Source organism: Schistocerca piceifrons, unplaced genomic scaffold (assembly GCF_021461385.2).
Source record: "Schistocerca piceifrons isolate TAMUIC-IGC-003096 unplaced genomic scaffold, iqSchPice1.1 HiC_scaffold_866, whole genome shotgun sequence".
NCBI classification, from domain to species: Eukaryota; Metazoa; Arthropoda; class Insecta; order Orthoptera; family Acrididae; genus Schistocerca; species Schistocerca piceifrons.
In genome coordinates, this window is record NW_025729131.1 from 614,518 (window position 1) to 634,100 (window position 19,583).

General features: G+C 37.2%; 1 protein-coding gene across 1 annotated transcript in view; it reads right to left on the reverse strand.

Moving 5' to 3' along the window:
- Positions 1-4,563: 4,563 nt before the first annotated feature.
- LOC124771029 (protein HIRA-like) overlaps positions 4,564-19,583 on the reverse strand; it is a 303,194-nt gene continuing 288,174 nt past the window's right edge. Inside the window, 2 exon segments of the mRNA XM_047249270.1 lie at positions 4,564-4,710; positions 4,785-4,879. Coding sequence (XP_047105226.1) covers positions 4,564-4,710; positions 4,785-4,879 — 242 coding nt within the window.

Below are 19,583 nucleotides of genomic sequence, written 5' to 3' on the forward strand. Positions count from 1 at the left end.
ACCCATATCTGTCCCCCACAGAATGTGTGGGACAAGCTTCGATGTCAGCTCCATCCTAGTGTCACTATCAATGTCAAGGACCAGTTCGAACATTTGTGATGTAACATGCCTCAGGTGAGGATACAAAGGCTTTATGATACCCTTCCCAATCAGATCAGTGCATGCTTCAAGGCCAGAGGGGGTGCAACATCATACTTGTAAGCGGATTCGTGCTCTGAAGTTCTTTATAAATTTGACTCTATAGTCATTGAAGTAACACCACATAGCTTCTCAACCCAAGTTTTGTTTTGTTGGTTTTGGGTGCTTCACTTATTTTTGTCAAGCATTGTATATTGTAGCAATATATATATAATCACTAAGTGTGTCAGCGTACAAATCAATTTTAGTTTGATAACACATTTAAGCATTAGTTAACTCTTTGTGTCACTTTCATCTTCGTAAATGCTGAGTATTAAATATGAAGCTTAAGTCCTATTTATACTGCGGGTTTCATTGCATGAGACGGCAAGAGCTTACTCCATTTACACAGCTCCTCTCTTTACAACATGAGGGCAGGACTTCCTTCCTACACTAACGAAAGCTAAAGATTTAAAAACATTTTTAAATTTGTTAGCATATCACATCTGTTCCAATTATTGTTGTTATGGCATATCACATGCAGAAAAGAATGGAAGGAAGGAAAGATAAAAAGAAAAGGAAGGAAGGAAGATTAAAGTTTAATAGAGATGGAGCACATGCTCAAATTGGAAAAGGATGAGAAAGGAAACTGACTATGTTCTTTGCAAAAAATCACTTACCCAAACTGATTTAGAGAAACAACAGAAAATCTAAATCTGGACAGCTTGATTGGGATTTGAATCCAGCTCCTCTTGGACACGACTCAATTATACTGCCAGTGTTGGCAAGTAGGTATTTCTTTTCAGGCACTAAGGTTATTCATTTTATTGATATATAGCTCATAATGATGAAAACAAAATTGAGTTAAGACAACTACTCACTTGTTGTTGATTTATATGATCTCTTTCTTTCTTCTCTCTCTCTCTCTCTCTCTCTCTCTCTCTCTCTCTCTCTCTCTCTCTCTCTCTCAATGCACCCACATCTGGTCATGGTGACACACTATAGAGTGGTTATGTATGAAAGAACATGTACTGAAACGTTAACAGTGACAGCTCAACAGTTAATTGTACATATTTGTATGCCCCATGCATCAATAACTACAGATGAAATGTTGCTTTTCCTCACTTTAGTTTATTGTTCCAATCCTGGAATTTCCATTATCATAGCATAATGACAAATATTTATGATTCAACTTTGTCTGTAAACACTAATATTCTACAGTAATGAATATCAAAATTTACATCATGAACAATTGGCATTATAAGTACTGTCTAATTTAAAGATGACAGTCAATTTTACATATTGTTCATAAAATGAAGTACTTGTCCATTAGTGCCTTATTGTGAATGAGGATGTCTTGGACTCAAGAAAGGCTAAATTGCTAGTCCTGTACCAATGTGTACATTAGTTCACCATCTGTACTAGTGACAAAGTTTTATAGTTGCCTGTTTCTCTGCAGGAGTCATTTAAAATGAATGCTGCACTTCCAAACACCATTAGATTTGTTCCCTGAGAGATAATACTATTTTTTTTCCTCAAGAAAACCATCACAGATGCTCCTGTTTATCACAAAATTTGTGCTATTTATGGAAAGAGTACAATTTTCAATGTGATAAGAATCTGCAGCTGCAATGAAATTTTTGGATGATTCTTTGAAGCCTTCAGCTGCCATTTTCTTTATTTCCTGTACGATTGTTCAATTTCGGCCTTAGGCCAACACAGCACAATCATACAAGAAACAAAGAAAATGGCAGCGGAAGGCTTCAAGAAATCATTCAAAAAAGAAAGAGTATGACGTGCGAAGGTGTTGTGCAGTAGTGCAATCACTTGTTTAAAAATGGAAGAACAAATGTTGAGGTGGCTGGCCATTTCATTACTCATCATGTAGTCAGTGATGAGTTCCTACAGAAATGTGACAAAAGTTGAAGAAAATGGCTGAGTCATAATATCTCAACTTTTGTAGCAATTTTCATCTTTTTTCCCCAATGTTTTGCTTGAGGTCACCATAGAAAAATAAAGCTGTCACTGTTACAATGACAAGAAAGCATCCTAACTTTGTGGAAAGAAAGTGCGTGGTCTGCCACTTCATTTTATGAAATATAACAGCCAAGACAAGATAACAATAAATTACAAATGGGAGTCCTTAGTACCATACTGTACAAAGCAATAAAGTTTTGTCTTTGATGAAAAGTTACTGATTTTGCAAATTCCACCACACGAAAATGTGGAATAAATGCAAATGCTCAAACTTAGCCTGAAAGGAAACTGAGACGGCCCATCTAAAACACAAACTCTGCAGAATGTTGATTTCTGGCATTGCTGTTATATCGTAAAGATGTTGTTCATGGACTTAAAACATCGGCTGGACTTTTAATTAATTTGGAATCGATGTGGACCTTAAGATGCTATCTCTTGTTGCCAGCCACATCAAGTGACAGAATGAAGATAGCAGTCTTCAAAATTATTAAATAATGTGACAAATGTTTAAACGTATGGTATATGACAGTCACATGAAAAAAAAGGAAAAACTTGTAATTTTGATTGTCAGATATTTCCAATTCATTTATGTCATCTCATGTCGTCATAAACTATCACTAGAAGATGATTGCAGGAAGTGCTCCACTTATGAACAAACACAGAACTTCAAATTGAATGAAATACTTATTCACCAAATCACTTAGGTATGAAGCAATTACTCAAATTTTATCAATATTAAAATGTGAATCATAATTCACACCAATGAATGAAAAAATACAGTAATTTACTTTCCTTTTAAATAATAATCCAGAATGAAACACAATCACAGCCACTGCTACACATTTTGCATTTCAAATTGCAATAAGGCTATTTAATGTTGTGTACATTTAAATAAAATCTTTAAAAAATGTTGAACGAATGTTTTAAATAAAATCAATTATTCCTTCAAGGTACACACTCCTGTAACATACAGTTTTATACAATAAACTCAGATCAAATTATCCATCTATTCAGATTCAAATATCACTTGCACATTCAAACAAATCTCACTTGCAAGTTCACACATGCATAAGAATGCGAATGCAGAAAAACATTACTTACAGAAAACAATTACCAATTAAATTTATTTGGTGAGGAATCAGTTATTATTATTGTCTCTTTGTAAAAGATAATGCGCATCTGCTCTATAATGATGAAGAGCTGTGTATAAAATCAACACAAAAAGACTATTTTACAGGGTTTCTAAAGCGTTTTATACTGACTAACAACAGCTGAATTTTGAACAATTTCTCAATAGGAGTCTTTTGTGTGCATACACCAAAGAAAAAAAATTCTACAGAATGAAGTTATGCATAAAATAATAAAAAGTAGAATGACAAATTTAAATGACATGACTTGGTCCTCAGAAGAAAAGAACCAGTTATTATTCACATTTGTTATTAAAAGTAATTGAATGAACACAGTTGTAGCTGAATAACTTTTCAGCATTCATGAATTGATGAATATCAATTATTTTCATTCGCTACATGAGGCAGAGGAATGTATCAGCTAGAACTATGACTTGTAACAAACACATTTTCTTAACTTAAGTTTAAAATCAATACACTAGTACTCCCATTTATGTCAGTCTTTTTGTGATGATAAGTCATACACACAATAATCAACTATTTCAGAATTATTTTGCAGATTAATGTCACAGAAACTAAGTTAACTGAACTTCATCGAACAATTAAATAACATATGAAAACTTTACAAAATACACAAATAACCTAAATAAATATGTGATGACTATCCATGTTTTACATGACTAACAATACTGCCTTTAAATACAAAAATAACACACTGCCTTTAAGTGAATAAACAACACAGAGCAATGACAAGCATTACAATTTTTATATGAAGCTCTTTGAAAAATCTTGTTTGGATTTTCTTGTTTTATTATAAAACAATGTTTTTATTTACAGTTGAATGTTGTGAGGGTAGCAGTCTTTCAAAGTAACATATCTTTTTCTGAGAATGTTATGTGATGAATACTGATAACGTAAGATGTTGCTTATTAAAATATACTGATTTTCTTATCACTTAACAGCAGAACAAATAAGAACAGGTACAAACACACACAAAATAACAAAAATAATTTGTTGCCTGAGGTGGGACACTAGTGTTCTACATGGCAGCGAAGTTTGCTTACTGAACACATTGCTCATGTCTCCATATGAATTATGTTTGAATATATCTAACTTTGTGGTGACAGCAAGACAGAAAAATATTCATCACTGACACCACAATGTTGTTTAGCATGATACTCCACAGAACAGCAGTAATACTAAGTATAATTTTATTTAAAAGTACTATTTAAAAAATAAGATAAACATTTTGTCATTAGGCAAGCCACTTCACAAAATTGCACCTCTATTACACAACTTTTCACGACATTCTGTGTAATGAAAACACTTTATGGTAACCTTCTCACTGATTTTCCATTCCATTAAATAACTGAGCAGATTGTTCTAATTGTGTGAGCTGGTCACTATATTCAACAAGAAGTCTCTGCAATCTGAGATTCGTGCCCATCAGAGAAAGTATCTCTCTTAGCAAAACGTGCTTTGAAAACCCCTGGAACACAGAACAAAATCATGAAGATTGAATATTACTGATAACACACCCACAAGTCCAGATATTGTACTCACCATAATTGTGTTTTCCCAAGATTTGCTTTGATTTGAATGGCTGTGTGTGGGACCCAGCAGATCATTACAGATTAGCCGTAATTTGGACTCCAGACCTTTAAAGCAGAGCAAAACCATCACAGGAAATTTCTTGCAAAGTTATTTTAACAGTAAATGAAAATTAATCATATGCAAGACTCAAGAAGAACATATATAACCTTGTAGCCAAAGAAGAAAGAAATAAAGCAAGGTTGTTACACACATAAATTAGAAAGCATGATTGACCTTCTACATCTTGGAATTTTTAAGTATTCCCTCAGCAGAAAGAGAAAGAAAGATGAGGAATAAGCAAAAGAAAGATGCACATGTTTTAGAGGAGATGTAAAATCATTGAAAATATGGATTAGGACAGAAACACAACAGGAAAAGTGTCAGTGTCATCTGAGATAGATCACAATTTTAGTTGGAGCGTTGGTCAAGCAAAAGGCCATATCTGTAATGATAATATCCTAAATATGGTCTAGAGGAGAAAACCTAAATATGGTTGAATGGATGGGGATTGAGCCCCATGCCTGTTAATTAAGAGTTCAATGTCATTCGATGTACCATCTCAGTCTTCAGACAAACGGAGTAAGGTAAGAACTGTTAATAATAATAAGAATGTCAAGAATTAACATAAAACCTATAAGAAATTGCAAGATGATAATGGAAACAAAACAAGAAAACCAGAGAAGTGCAAGTAGGACTTGCACTTTGAGGGTTCAGTACAAGCTTAATTACGTACATAGATATTTCCTCTATAGGTTTTGATGAGTGAGTTTTTATCAAAACAGACGACATAAATGGTTATATCTTTTGATTACATCGACTCAGAAACTTAAATGTTTTACACCACCAAGGAACCATAGTCTTTAGTATCAGACGTAAATTTCAATTTGATACAGCTACCCATTCCCGAAAAAAAAAAAGTCTCTCTTCATAGAGAGATGGACATCAAAGTAAATCTGTAAGGGTTCTTTTTTTACTGAATGAGGCACAGAGTTCTAAAAAATATAAGAGGAAAAGTAAAAGTTCATATTGATAAGGAACACAAAATAAAGAAAGAGAAAGAAGAGTCATTAATGGCAAGATGCATATAGAAGATGGGGAGCTTGTTTCCCATCTTGAGTTCACAATGAGAAAGGGGCTCAAACAATGCAGTACTTTCTTTCTGTTTTCTCGGGCATCTATTTATATCTTTGGTCTTTTCAATCTATCTTTGTTTATTGTCACCCCTCCCATCTTTGAACCAGTCAGAATTGGCTTCTCTTTTGCCACAAAACTGGAATCTTAATTTCTACTGTCAGTCCCTCTGTATGTTTTGAGAGAGGCTGTTTATTGCAGTAGATGTGGCTTTCTTGAGAAGCAATGCAGTGGGGAAAGGACATATTGATCTGAAGAGGTTTCTTTTAAAGAGCCAGATCACAATTCAATATCTTGCCCACTTGGTTCACAGACAAATCTCCTATAGTTTATTCTTAAGCTCAATACTCCCACAAGTATAATGGGCAGTAGGACAAAAACAGTTTCCCAGTTACACAGCTCTGATGTAACAAGTCACATGTCTAAAGACTCTTATGTTTTTAATAAAAAATTCTTAATTAGTATGTCCCATGCGAATGGACTTTGTTTAGATACTGTGACTTTTTTAACTGCACCACCTCTTTTTATCATAAATTCTTCACGACTTTATCAGTTATTTTGGTTTCCATTTATCCTTACCAGTGTTTCTACAAGAGCTTTCCCTATTTAGTGAATGTTGGTGTGAGATTGAGCCCATTAATCTTAATTAGAAAGGAACCTCATTGTGAACACTGCTTCTAGGCTCAGTGTGAGTTTTGGGAAATTTATACGCCACTGAAAGTCATCTTTATCAACTGCTGAGTAACTGGAAGCTGCTGAAAGTTGGTGTATTGGAAGATTGCCCAGAGAAACATACTTGAAGTTCCAGAAGGACTTTCGTTACTGTTCACTCCTGTATATACCACTTCTCCAAAAATGACTGGCCTGTAAACCATCTGTTCATTTGTCTGTGACATCAGGATCCCTTCCAAAAAAAAAAAAAAAAAAAAAAAAGAATGAAATTGTGTCTGAAATTGATACTGAATCTGGGCCACTACAAAATTCTTCTCCCATGCCATGTTATGGCAGATGCAGAAGAGGAGAGTTTCACTGAACATAGGACAGTTATCAACAGTTGGAAAATATCACACATAACACTTATTAGAGAGCAGAGCTGACACACGAAATTAACATTCTGCATTATTCACCTCTACAGTGATGAACCAAAATATTATGCCCACTTGCTACTGCTAGACTGAATGCAGCCTGGTGACACTGAGGCATCTGAGATAAGGTAATTATATAGACAGAGTAGATATGAAAGTGGAATAATTGTAGTGATTATATGGCTGCAAATGAGGAAATCATCTGGCATAATGGACTCTGTCCCAGTGCCTGGAAATGAGCATCTCAGAATCTGCAAAGCTAGTCAACTGTTCACATGCTACTGTTGTACTCATCTATGGATGACATAGTATTGGACATTCAAGCCCATCACAGCATGTGAAGGTCAGGTGCTAGTCCACTACAACATACAGAATATGCTATGATCTGTGGCAGATCTAACCACAAAGCACAATGCTTGTGCAGGCACAAGAGTTTAGGATCCCACCGTTCAACTCATATTGCTGAGCATGGAACTCAACAACAGATAACTCCTACGTGTTTTCATGTTGATTCAAAACTATTGTCAATTATGACTGCAGCAGGCATGAGAGTATCTGGATTGGACCATGGATTAATAGAAACTTATTGCTTGGATTGATGTACAGACATGCAGTCATCCAGGCAAACAGCAGCTCAAAACACACACCATGACACAGATACAGGGATGTTGGGAGCAGTATCAAGCTACAGAGAAAATTCACAGGGACTTCCTTGGGATCTGAGATAATGATTGAAGACAACATGACAGCCGTGGACTACAATAAAATTATTACAGAACACCAGCACCCCCTCATGCTTGATGTCTTTCCCAACATCAATGGCATCTTTCTGTTCAAGAATGTGTGTAGCAGGTGGGTACTGATAAACCTGACAACCAATGCAAAATAAATTGCTTCAGAGCAGCAGTGACATTTCTGCAGCAGAACCATGATGACTGTGACGAGTTCCTCGACAGGATCATAATAGGTGATGAGATGTGGGTTTGAAAAGTCATTTTGAAAGTCATATCACAGTTGTTGAGTGCATCCACGTTCCTAATGGAAGATAACCCGAGATTTGGGTTGTTGACTTTACTCTGGAATCAAAGCAACATTACCGGTTTCACGATGGGATCAGTCAACTTCACAGTGGGATCAGTTAACTCACACAAGTACTTGGGTGTAACAATTTGTGGGGATATGAAATGATACATGGTAGAGTGTCAGAAGCTGATGAAAGAACTGAATTCACAGATGCAAACTGGCATGAGAAATCCTACTTAGAATGTTTCTAGAAGCAAATATAAGTGATGAATCCTGGAATATCTTACAACCCAAACATAGTGCTCCCACAGGGATCACGAAGGCAAGATTAGACAAGTGGTGTGTAAGCAATCATTCTGCCCTTACTCTATACATGAATGGAACAGGAAAAAGCACTGATAACTGGTACAATGGAACACACCCTCTGCCATCACTTCACAGTGGTTTGTAGAATAGAGAAGTAGGTCTCCCGTCAAGACGAAGTTCAAGGAGACATTGTTGGTGGGGAAAGTGGGTGCTTGGTGATCTGGGACAGGAGGGGCATTCTACCCATTGACTGCCTGCCCAGCAATGGAACGTTAATGCCTTGCCGCCTGTTACTGTCACTATGAAACATTGTGGAAATTGTGATGAGACATTCCAAACAAGAATGCTCAACGCAGCTGTGTTAACCCATGAAAATGCTCACCCACATATGGACTGCTGCACAACAACTGTTGTGAAGGAGCTTGGCAGGAACTATTTTATCTTCCACCATACAGTTCTTGCTCTCAGCAATTTCTATCTTTCCTTCACATTCAAGAAATTCCCACCCTCCAGTCAGCATTTCCACCAAATTAAGAGCTGGAAATGCCAGTTACATGCGCTGGTTTCATTCCCAGCCTCCTCCAACACAGTAATACGACAGTTGGTCTCACAATATGAAAGATGTCTAAATGATAACAAATGATAGCTCAAACTTTCCTGTATTTGTTACCAATAAAGTTTTCAATATAACTATGTTTCCTCTTTAAAACAAATAGAAAAAAGTTGTGATGACAAGCAAAACTGATACTGTATAGCATTAGAAAGGTGAAGCAACATGCTATAAACAAGTGGTCACAATGTTTTGGCCCTTCAGCGTACTGTATCAAAATTCAAGCAGGAGGAACTATACAGAACAAAATAATCTCTTCCATGGCATCAGCATGAATGCAAAAAATTCTGATCACATGAACCAATTTAATGTTCTTGATAGTCAGTCTTCAAAGTACCAAGGACAAGGGCAACAGGATGTACTCTGAGTTGCAGGACTCCCATAAACCTGTTAACCCTTTGATCGCTGTGGGCGAGTTAACTCATCATTCCCCGTGCTCCTCATATGCTAAGGACCTGTTAAAATGCAGCCTCCGGGTTTTCCTTAAGCACTACTGATGTGTCTGTGCATCCCACTCCATCCATTCTCTAACTCCTGTGAACAATTTACTTTCTTATCTTCATGAACAAAAAAGTTTTCACCTACATATCACACAATGTATGGTTCATGCTGTCATTTTCTAAAATCCTCATTTTGATATCTTGAACCATTAATGAAATATAACAACTGCTATGAGTACGTTATTCCCAATGTGCAGGGATGGAACTGAACATTCTGTGCATGAACATCCACTGGATATAAAAACCAATGCTTTGACAATGAAGCGAAATATTCTTGTGCTCTCAGTTTTCAAAAGCATTTTGATATTTTATCTACATTTCGTACATACCAATATATGAGCTAAAATCAGTCATATGCAAAGGCTATGCAATGCAAACTCTTTAAAATTTCATGTAATGCTTTACTTTATTTGATGCAGCACAGTAGTTATGACAAATAACAAAAAGAAATTCAGTCCTTTATCAAGTGAAGACATCAGATGGTAAGATATGCAAAAATCAAATTTTTTCACCACATAGTTTTCTTAAAACTGTATGATAAGTATTTCATAATGCCTGGAACACCACCTGTTAGCACAGGTACTAGCATTAGGTGAGCAGTAACACTGACAACAAAGCCATGCTCAGCACAGAATGCAGAGAGCACATCTCTAGCAGTCAAAGGGTTAATCAGGATCACACCTGGTTTGTAAGCGGCTTCAAAACATGCACAGAGAGTGGGGGAATTATTATGGCCAATATTGTGCATTAAAATTTAGTAGCCAGTTTTAATAAATATTTAGTTATATCTTTAGAAAATATAAGGCTAGCATAAAAACCAGAAGTTAATTCCTAACAGATATAAATGCAGTCCTGCAAATTTACTAAACATAAAAATTACATGATTAATGAGTCACAATTAGAGTCAGTCATATCACACAAACACCTGAGAGCAACAGTTCCTGGATCCATGAAGTGGATGACCAGATTGACTCATATGCAACTGAAACAAATAATAGGTTTTGATTCACCGAAAGGATACCAGGAAACGTGTTCACCAGCAGAATGCATTGTTTACCACTCTTTTCCCTCACAGTACACATTGCTCATGTGTGTGGTATTCATACCAAGTTTCACAAACCAGGACCATCAAAATTTTTAATGCAGTTTTCAAGAAAGACGGTGTTATTAAGCCTTTAGATGAGTTCTAAGATAAGTAAATAAGACCACATTAAACTCAGATTTATAAAAGACATATTTAGCCTAACACTGTGAAATGAGTAGTTAATATTTTGAATTGAATACAGTTTTATTCACTAACTGTTTAGCTTCTTACCACCAAATCCCAAACTGTTTAAAAATTCCCATGTATAAAATGTTCCAAATGTCTGATTATTTTACATAGAAGTTAATGTGTTGAATATTTTATATTAAGCATTTAAGTGAGAAAAAGCTTGGAAAAGGTCTGATATTATGCTTAAAGTTTGTTGGAAGTCTATAAGTATTCTCACTATGAAACACTGGATGAATGCAGCCTGGGTAATCTGCGATCTGTTTTAAGCAAAAACTAGTTTTTCACACATCTCATTGTTTATGACATTATATCACCTGAACTCTGTGTCAACAATGATATAATTTTGCAGGTACATTCAAAAGCATATGTGGATACTATCTACAAACTATGTTGCGAATAGTTAATAACATAGAAATAAGAAGTTAAAAAATCATATATGATGGCAAAATCTTACTGCATGAACAGTGAAAATGTAGTGACCGATAAACTTTTTTCCTTTCTTCACTCTGTGGATGGAATCAGCGAAAAAATGTTTCATTAATGTTTGAAATTGTGTGTAAAGTTCACTGGAAATTGCCAAGTGCCCTCATTCTGAAGTACTGGATGAATAAAGTCTGGATATTTATGTGCCACCAGTTACACACACACACACACACACACACACACACACACACACACACACACACACACACACACACACACAGTTTCTAGCTGCAGTACTTGTCTTACTGTTTTAAACTATTAACATAAGAATAAACCTCATAATGAGCAAATTATGACAGCATACTACATTTTTAAATTCAGTCAATAATTAGACAAAATGTCAAAATTCAAACTTTCATTCCCACTGGAAGCTGTCAAAAGGCAAACTGCAACTGGTACTAGGTTCAAGGATAGTTGCTTAGTAATACCGATTGTCTTTCTGAAAAGGTGGTGCACTGAGGTAACATTGTGCCAGACAGTCCAACCATGATGTTAGAACACTGTTCACTTCACTTCATGGATTGGTACATGAGGATGTGTCACATATTTAATCAAATACAGATTTATTTTCAACTGTGCAACCTTAAAAATAGGAAAAGCAGCTACTTATGAAGAGAATGGGATATATAATTTGGTGTAGCACATTGTTAAAGAAATATACAAATTGGTGACATTTTCTATATTTGGCATTTTAATTATCTTTACATACTTACTGTAAGGGAAGGCATAATCTTACACATACTATGTGCCAACACAATGGAAGTGTAGTTTTTTAGTAATTCATATTCAACAGCCTATTTAATATCTATTGTAGGACTCAGTTTTACAATCCTGTCCTATTACCCTCAAATACAGGAATGGTCTCTTTCATGTTTAGAAAGCAATGTTACAGTGGCAAGAAAATGTTTATCACTTACTTATCCTTGCTGCTGCACTGAAGTCCAGTTTCATAACTTACAACTGTGTGATTATGATATAGCATACATTCATATTACATGGCATATATTGGAGTTATTTCTTGAGAATCATGAACTAATGAAAGACTGTCAAGCTAAAGGCTTAATCTAGGCCTAGCGGAAAATAAATGAGAAGTTTTGAACTGTTAGTGTCCACATATGCACACCTATACCAACTATAAAAAGGACTACCATTTGCAAGGTTATCTGCTGTGACATTACGCATGGATCATTAGAAGAGTGATTTCTATTATGATGGCTAAGTGTGGGTCACTGTCTTATTAATGCCATAATACAATTATCATTCACAGGCAAACTTTGACAGCAAGTTTATATGAGTATCTGTACACTAACCACCATATTCCACACAGAAACAGACTCTAAGGAAAGAGAATCCAAGATTGTTCCACCATAACAAAACTGCATATTAAATACAGTGTACGGATTAATATCAATGTGGAAAGGATGGACTTTTACTCAGCTCATAGAGGAGGCATTATGTCATAGACATGTACAACGAAAAAGTATACTGGAAATATTCAGCTTTTGGACAAGGTCCTTCATCAGAAGTAGAAAAGTCTCACACATTCATACAACCGCAATTCACGCACAAGTGGCCACTGTCATCTCCTGATGCTAGATGCAGTCAGCCCTAGCACCTGGAGATTACAATGGCCTTGTACATGTCAGTTGTGAATGTGTGTGTGTGTGTGTGTGTGTGTGTGTGTGTGTGTGTGTGTGTGTGTGTGTGTGCGTTTTTCCCCAAGGACTTTGTTTCAAAGCTGAATATTTCGAGCACTTGTTTTCACTGTGCCTGTTTGCGACTAATGCCTCCGATACGTGGAGTATCAATCTATCCTTTCCATATTGTTGCTATTTTAACCTGGTCTTTCAAAATGCAGTTTCTGGCAACATTAACTTTTGATTCTTGGTATTTCTGTATTGATACTGGTATTTCTGCATTGATATAACCACAGACAACATATGTCACCCAAGAGAGGAGGGCTATTTAAAACTGGGGACCTGGACATAAAGTGGGAAGGGGGCCATTTTATTCTTTTTACTTTAAAGGATAATATTTCATTATTATGTGCTGACATACAAAAAGAATACAACAAGTGTTTTTCTTTTCCTTGTGAACACTATTGGAAGCTGATTGTTGGTACACAATATTGAGTGTCAATTATTTACAATTCATTTTCTCTGAATTTATTACAGAAGTAGGAATCACTCATGTGGTAGTTTGTCGATCACGTCACAAACTTTTTAAAAACATTGGTAAACTTAGATTATTGTTTCAATGGGAGACATTTTTCAATAAATGTATACACTACTGATAATCTTGTGATTCCCCCCACCACATTTCAACAACTGTTTTCTTCTCTCTTTTTCTCAGTATTTATCCCACATGTATAGGGTCTGCATGTTCACTATATTTCCTTCCACTATTTCACTCTGTTGCTGACATCTTCAAGTGGATAGTGTTAGTTAAGAATGGTGGAGGATGGATTAACTATTGAGCCAAGATTATTTCTGATGGGAACATTGCCAAGCGAAATCATGTGTATTTTCAATCACTTAGAAAAGGACAATGAACTGTAATGTTCAGTGTATTAATGTATTAGTACAATCTCAAAATGATTACTACGGCTAATATGAGAAAAGGGTGGCAGGGGGGGGGGGGGGGGGGGGGGGGGGGGGGAATAAACATGGTAAAAGCTGGTTGTGAGGGGGGAAGGTTATAAAGAGAGAAATGGATAGCAGTAGTGGTGCAAGGTAATATATGTTTTTTAAATTGTAATTGCAATTAGAAATATTGCATACAACATTAATTGTAAAAAATAATTACATTGTAACTGTGTTATGAACAGTTACTATGGTATACAGTCCATAAAACTTGTTCTGGCGTAACCACAATTGCCGGAACAAAGATGAAGAACACAAAGAAGAGAAGGCAGTGAAACGACGTCGACCAATGATGCACTGATCAGAACACACTATGACAGGAGTGACCTTTACAAGAAGAGAATATAAGCGCTGCTCCTGCCAGCCTTGGTCGCTCAGTATCGGCTCAGTATTCGGACAGCACTAGCACGACCTAGCAGAGAGTGCTACAATAACAGTGACATGTGATCCATATCAATTGCTTGCAAGAACACTGTATATAGCAAAGGACACTTATTTTGCATGTTGCCCATCGCTTGCAACCACTTATAAATACACGTTGAATATTGTCACTCTTCTCGTTTGTAAGAAAACTATTAATGTGGTTTTACATGAATTCCGAGAAAATTCCAAGAACACAGCATCCTTTAGGCATCCTATACGAGACAAATGGGCAAGACCTCACATTTGGTGATGAGTATCTGCCAAACCCAGCGCCTGACGGCCACAGCATTTTCGTTTATATTGTGCTGGTGCCTTAATTCTCTCTTTGTCTTTACTTTGCAGGGGCAATTATTTGCTTTAACAGTTTCTTGTCGTTTTTGCTTATCAGTGTTTACAGGTGGTCATTGCAGAAATTTTCTTTACTTTCTTTGTTTACTTGCCTTGCCTATTTGTTGCATTTGTGTCGAGCAACATGCCCATCCCACCTGCCCGCCCCCTGCTCAGGCGCCGCAGCTGCAAGCATTAGATGCTACAAAGCTAATGCAGGTGTTTCAGTTCCACACTCAACAAATCTCCACATTACTCAACATGTTGTAGCAGCTGCTGGCCAAAGCTGTGCGCCCGCCGGAACAAGCACCACCTACTACAGTTGCTACACTAACTTTTTGACAGTTTTGTGAACAAGAAGAGGAATGGCTAGAGTGGTTGTGGTTTGAAGCCCACATCATTTCCCACAATGTACCAGGTATGGTGAAACTTCCATATTTATTATCAACAGTAGAAAGTACAGTGTTCAGACTTATCCAGAAGTTGTATCCTCAACAACACTCCAAGTGAACTTAATTATGACCAAGTAATCGCTTCTCTAACTAACTATTATGACCAACAAGTGAAAGTGGTAGCAGCTAGATATCAATTCTTTAATTTCAAAAAAGGCCAGATCAAACTTATGAGGAAACAGGTAACAGATTTGCAAGGTACGACAAGGAAATGCAAATTCAAATGTACTTGCGGTGCTTTACATTCAGATGTTATGCTGCATGATGCGATCATGTATAAAGTACCTGATATCAAACTCAGAGAATAGATTTTGAAACAGTCTGATCCATCATTTCAGCAGGTAGTGCAAATACTAGATCAGTACGATTCTGGTGCCTTCTTGACTCATTAATTTGAGCAGCCAGCTATCTGTCGGGTTGAGTCCCTTGCTTGCGATCACCTCATTCTGCACCGGCGGCGTGCACTAGCCGCTGTGAGTAAACAACGTTCCACACTGTGTAAGCGGTTCACTAAACAGGCGAACAGAATTAAGTCTTGACCTCAGTGTTATTCACAGCACAAACGCCAAGACTGCCCCTCCCGACAGGCTCTGTGTTACGCCTGTGGTAGAAAAGGACATGTGCAATCCATATGTTTGTGACAGAACAAAAATAAGAATCTGCCCCACTCACAAAAATCTAGACACAAGGCCCATGTCATAAAAGCAGTACATTCCAAGTCTGCAACTAGCAAGCTGCACCAGTTTCATCAGTGATACATCAGTCAAACAAACTTTTTGTTCATTTACTTATTTGTGGGAAACTTGTGAAATTTCAATTGGAGGTGGGTGCCTATGTCACACTGCTAAATCGTCACACATATGAAGTGTTAGGCTCCCCTTGCCTCTCTAAAACTAGCACGCAACTGATGGTTTATAATGAAAAAGACATACCTCTTCTCAGAACATGTACTTTGCCTACCATTTATCACTCACATACACGAACAGTGACTTTTACAGTGTTGCAATCACGCGATTGTGAGAACATATTTGGTCTTGATTCTTATCATTTGTTTGGCTTTAACATTCAAGACAATGTGATGTCAGCATCTGCATTCAATGCAGAAGACTGTGTAGTTAGCTTGCTAAAAGGATTCCCGGAACTCTTTTCTGAAGTTTTAGTCAAAGCTAACAATTTTGTTGCACATATGGCGCTTAAAGACAATGCTCAGCCAAAATTTTGCCGGGCCAGAACTGTTCCCATTGCACTGCAGGACAAATTCGCTGGTGAACTTAAAGAAGTGCAATATAATCTAGTTATTGCACCCATATCAGCTAGTCAACGGACAAGTCCACTGGACTTGCTCCCCAAACTTCCAGGTCGCATTCACTGACTTTAAGTCTACAGTCAACTCACAAACTGTTATTGATACTTATCTACTGCCACAGCCAGAGAATTTCAAGGACAGATTAGTTGATGGACACTATTTTTCAAAAACTGGTTTGCGCCATGCATATCTCCAAATACTGCTTGGTGAAGAATCTCAAAAAGTGTGTGTAGTAAATACCCATTTGGGTTTATTTAAATATTTGTGTTTGCCTTTTGGCAGTGCTTCCACACCCATCATTTTACAACAGTATTTGGAACAGATGACTGCAAAATGCCAGACTATTCAAACTATTTGGATGATATTATCATAGCAGGTCATACACCTGAAGAACATATTGCAAATTTACGTGGTTTGTTTTGTGCATTATCTGAGTCAGGACTAAAGTGTAGACTGGACAAGTGTCACTTTTTTAAACCTAAATTGCAGTATCTTGGTCATGTCAAACAGTCAAGGTGTACATCCACTTCAGTCGCATTTGTTAGCCATATGAGACTTGCCAGTTCCTCGCAATATCACAGAATTAAAGTCAGTTTTAGGGAAAATGAACTATTATATTTGGTTCATACCAAATGCTGCACAAATCGCAGCTCCACTGCATCACTTGCATCGCAATAATGTCCCCTTTGGGACTCTTCAAGCTTTCCCGGCAGATATGTTGTAAACAGTCTTCACGGGTTTCATGCTGGATCATGTTGTGCAAATGCCACAATATATGCTCAGAGCAACTGTCCGACATCTTCAGCTGGTTCAACATTGCTTGTGGCTAGGTACGACTGATGGTATCCGCACATCGATGTCCCATTTCTACAACATGCCCACAAAGAATGCGCAGGCCTGGAAATCATGCATGTGCAATGATTTGCAGGTAGATAGTGCCATACTCAAACATTCACTGCCGAAAATCAAAGAGTGACTCTCCTGTGCGTGCGCTGTATGCTGCATTTACTAACAGTACAGACAGACATTACTCACCAAAGACCATACTAGAACAATGTTATGACGGGTCTGTTATCGAAAAATATTGATTTTTGCATTGTGATTTAATAGCAGCTAATCCAGGGTTCCAGGCTGTGCTCAGTTGAAATCCCACATCCCTGTTGATGAGATTAGCAGCAGTACAGATATGTATTGCTTCCTTTGTGATGCAATCCCAAAATGATGCCGGGGATAAATCATGCTATGTCCTGTATTCAGACAGTATTCCACAATTGTCAACTGCTATTAAACCACAACACTAAAATCAAGATTTTTTTGATAACAGACCCATTATAACATTGGTCTAGTACGGTCTTTGATGAATAATGTCTGGCCATACTGTTAGTAAACGCAGCGTACCGTGCGCACGCAGGAGAACCCTATGCGATTTCCACGTTTTAGTATGGCACCATCCATCCACAAATCACTGTGCATGTGCAATTTCCACACGTACACATTCTTCGCACTCGTGTCATGAAACGGGGCCTCAATGTGCAGATAGTGTCAGTCGTACTCTAACATTCTGATGGCTTAAAATGTGAGTGTGGGTTATACTGATTTTTTTCTCCAAACCACATTCCACTTCTTCACGAGGTGACTTGGAATTTTGCATCCCTCTTCTTTAAGAGCTAGTTGGCTGCTGGAAAATCTCTTGACTTCCTCTCCATCAAATAGCGATAGGTACAGGAACTTTTAAGGCTCTTACTACTAATAAAATGAGTGTACATACAAACTTTCCTTTTCGTCAGTTAATGACGTATTTGACTTTCATGCACAATATAATTCACACTTTCAACATACATATGTAACTTCCTGTAAGTACCTCGTACCGTCACACATTGGAAACAAAATGAGTTACAGTTAAAAGAAAGTTGGATCGACTACTATGACTTTCTCAAAATGAATTGGAAAATATGTCTTGCCTCTATCAAGACTGAGCCAAAAGTCTAAAAGAGTACTTTTTCAACTGTTCTTGTTTCACATAACAATAGTCAATGACACAATAAGCAGAGCGGCATAAAAACTCCATGGTTCTTCCTTACACATGCACTAAAATCTCTATGGATTGCCTGACAGGTACTTGTCGGTGCAGTTCGACCGCCGCGTCTACTTTCTTCTCGTGACTGATTTTAAACCTGTACACACAAACATGTGATGCGCAGTAGGAAGGATTCTACCATCCCACACTCACTTCTAGAATATTGTGTGTTCAAGACGGTAGAAGGCTGAGTGGTTCTAGAATTTACACAGAAATTCTCAAATCACTACAATACCTAGCCACCAGCAAGGTTGAATCACCTGAAGATGTAGGACAGCTGCTCTGAGGAAGTATTGTGGAATTTGCACAACGTGAACTGGTGGCAAACCCATGAAGACTATTTACAATGTCGCCTTTGTTTGGACAAATGATGTGAAGCAGCTTTGCAAATACTAAAAGATGCATTGCTCAGTGATAAATGCTTAGTTCATTTAGATCGCGACAAACCACCAGTTGTATTGCAAGTTGATGCTTCCTCTTACGAAATCGGTGCAGTGCTTTCACACAGAATTGGTAATAAAGAGAGGCCTATTGCTTTCACATCAAAAGCGTTGCCTAAAGCTCAGTGTAACTACACACAAATTGAAAAAGAGGCTTTGGGTATTGTGTATGGTGTCACCAAATTTCACCACTATTTGTATACCAGAAAATTTTACTTGGTAATGGATTACAAGCATTTGCAGTCCTTGTTTCATCTGATAAAACTGCTTCCTGTACAAACTGCCCAAAAATTGCAAAGATGAGTTTTGTTGTTGTCGTCTCAATACCAGTACTAGATAATGTATCATCTGACAGCTCAACATGGTAATGCAGGCGTGCTTTCATGTATTCCAATTGGCCCTGGCACAGACTTTGATGCTTCTGCTGCGTTTGTTGTCACATCAATGCTCAGGACTCTGAATAGCTTCAATCTTTTCTGCTGAACTATAAGAAAATCGCACAGGCCACGGACGCTGATTCAGATTTTGCTCAACTACATTTGCACATATTGTCCTCTTTCCTTGCATTACATAAAGAACTCTGTGGTGCACCGATACTTTACACATCAGCATAGCCTCACTGAAAAGAAAGGTGTGATCCTTGTACAAAATAACAGTGGTCAGTCACATGTATTGATCCCCAAAGCTTTGC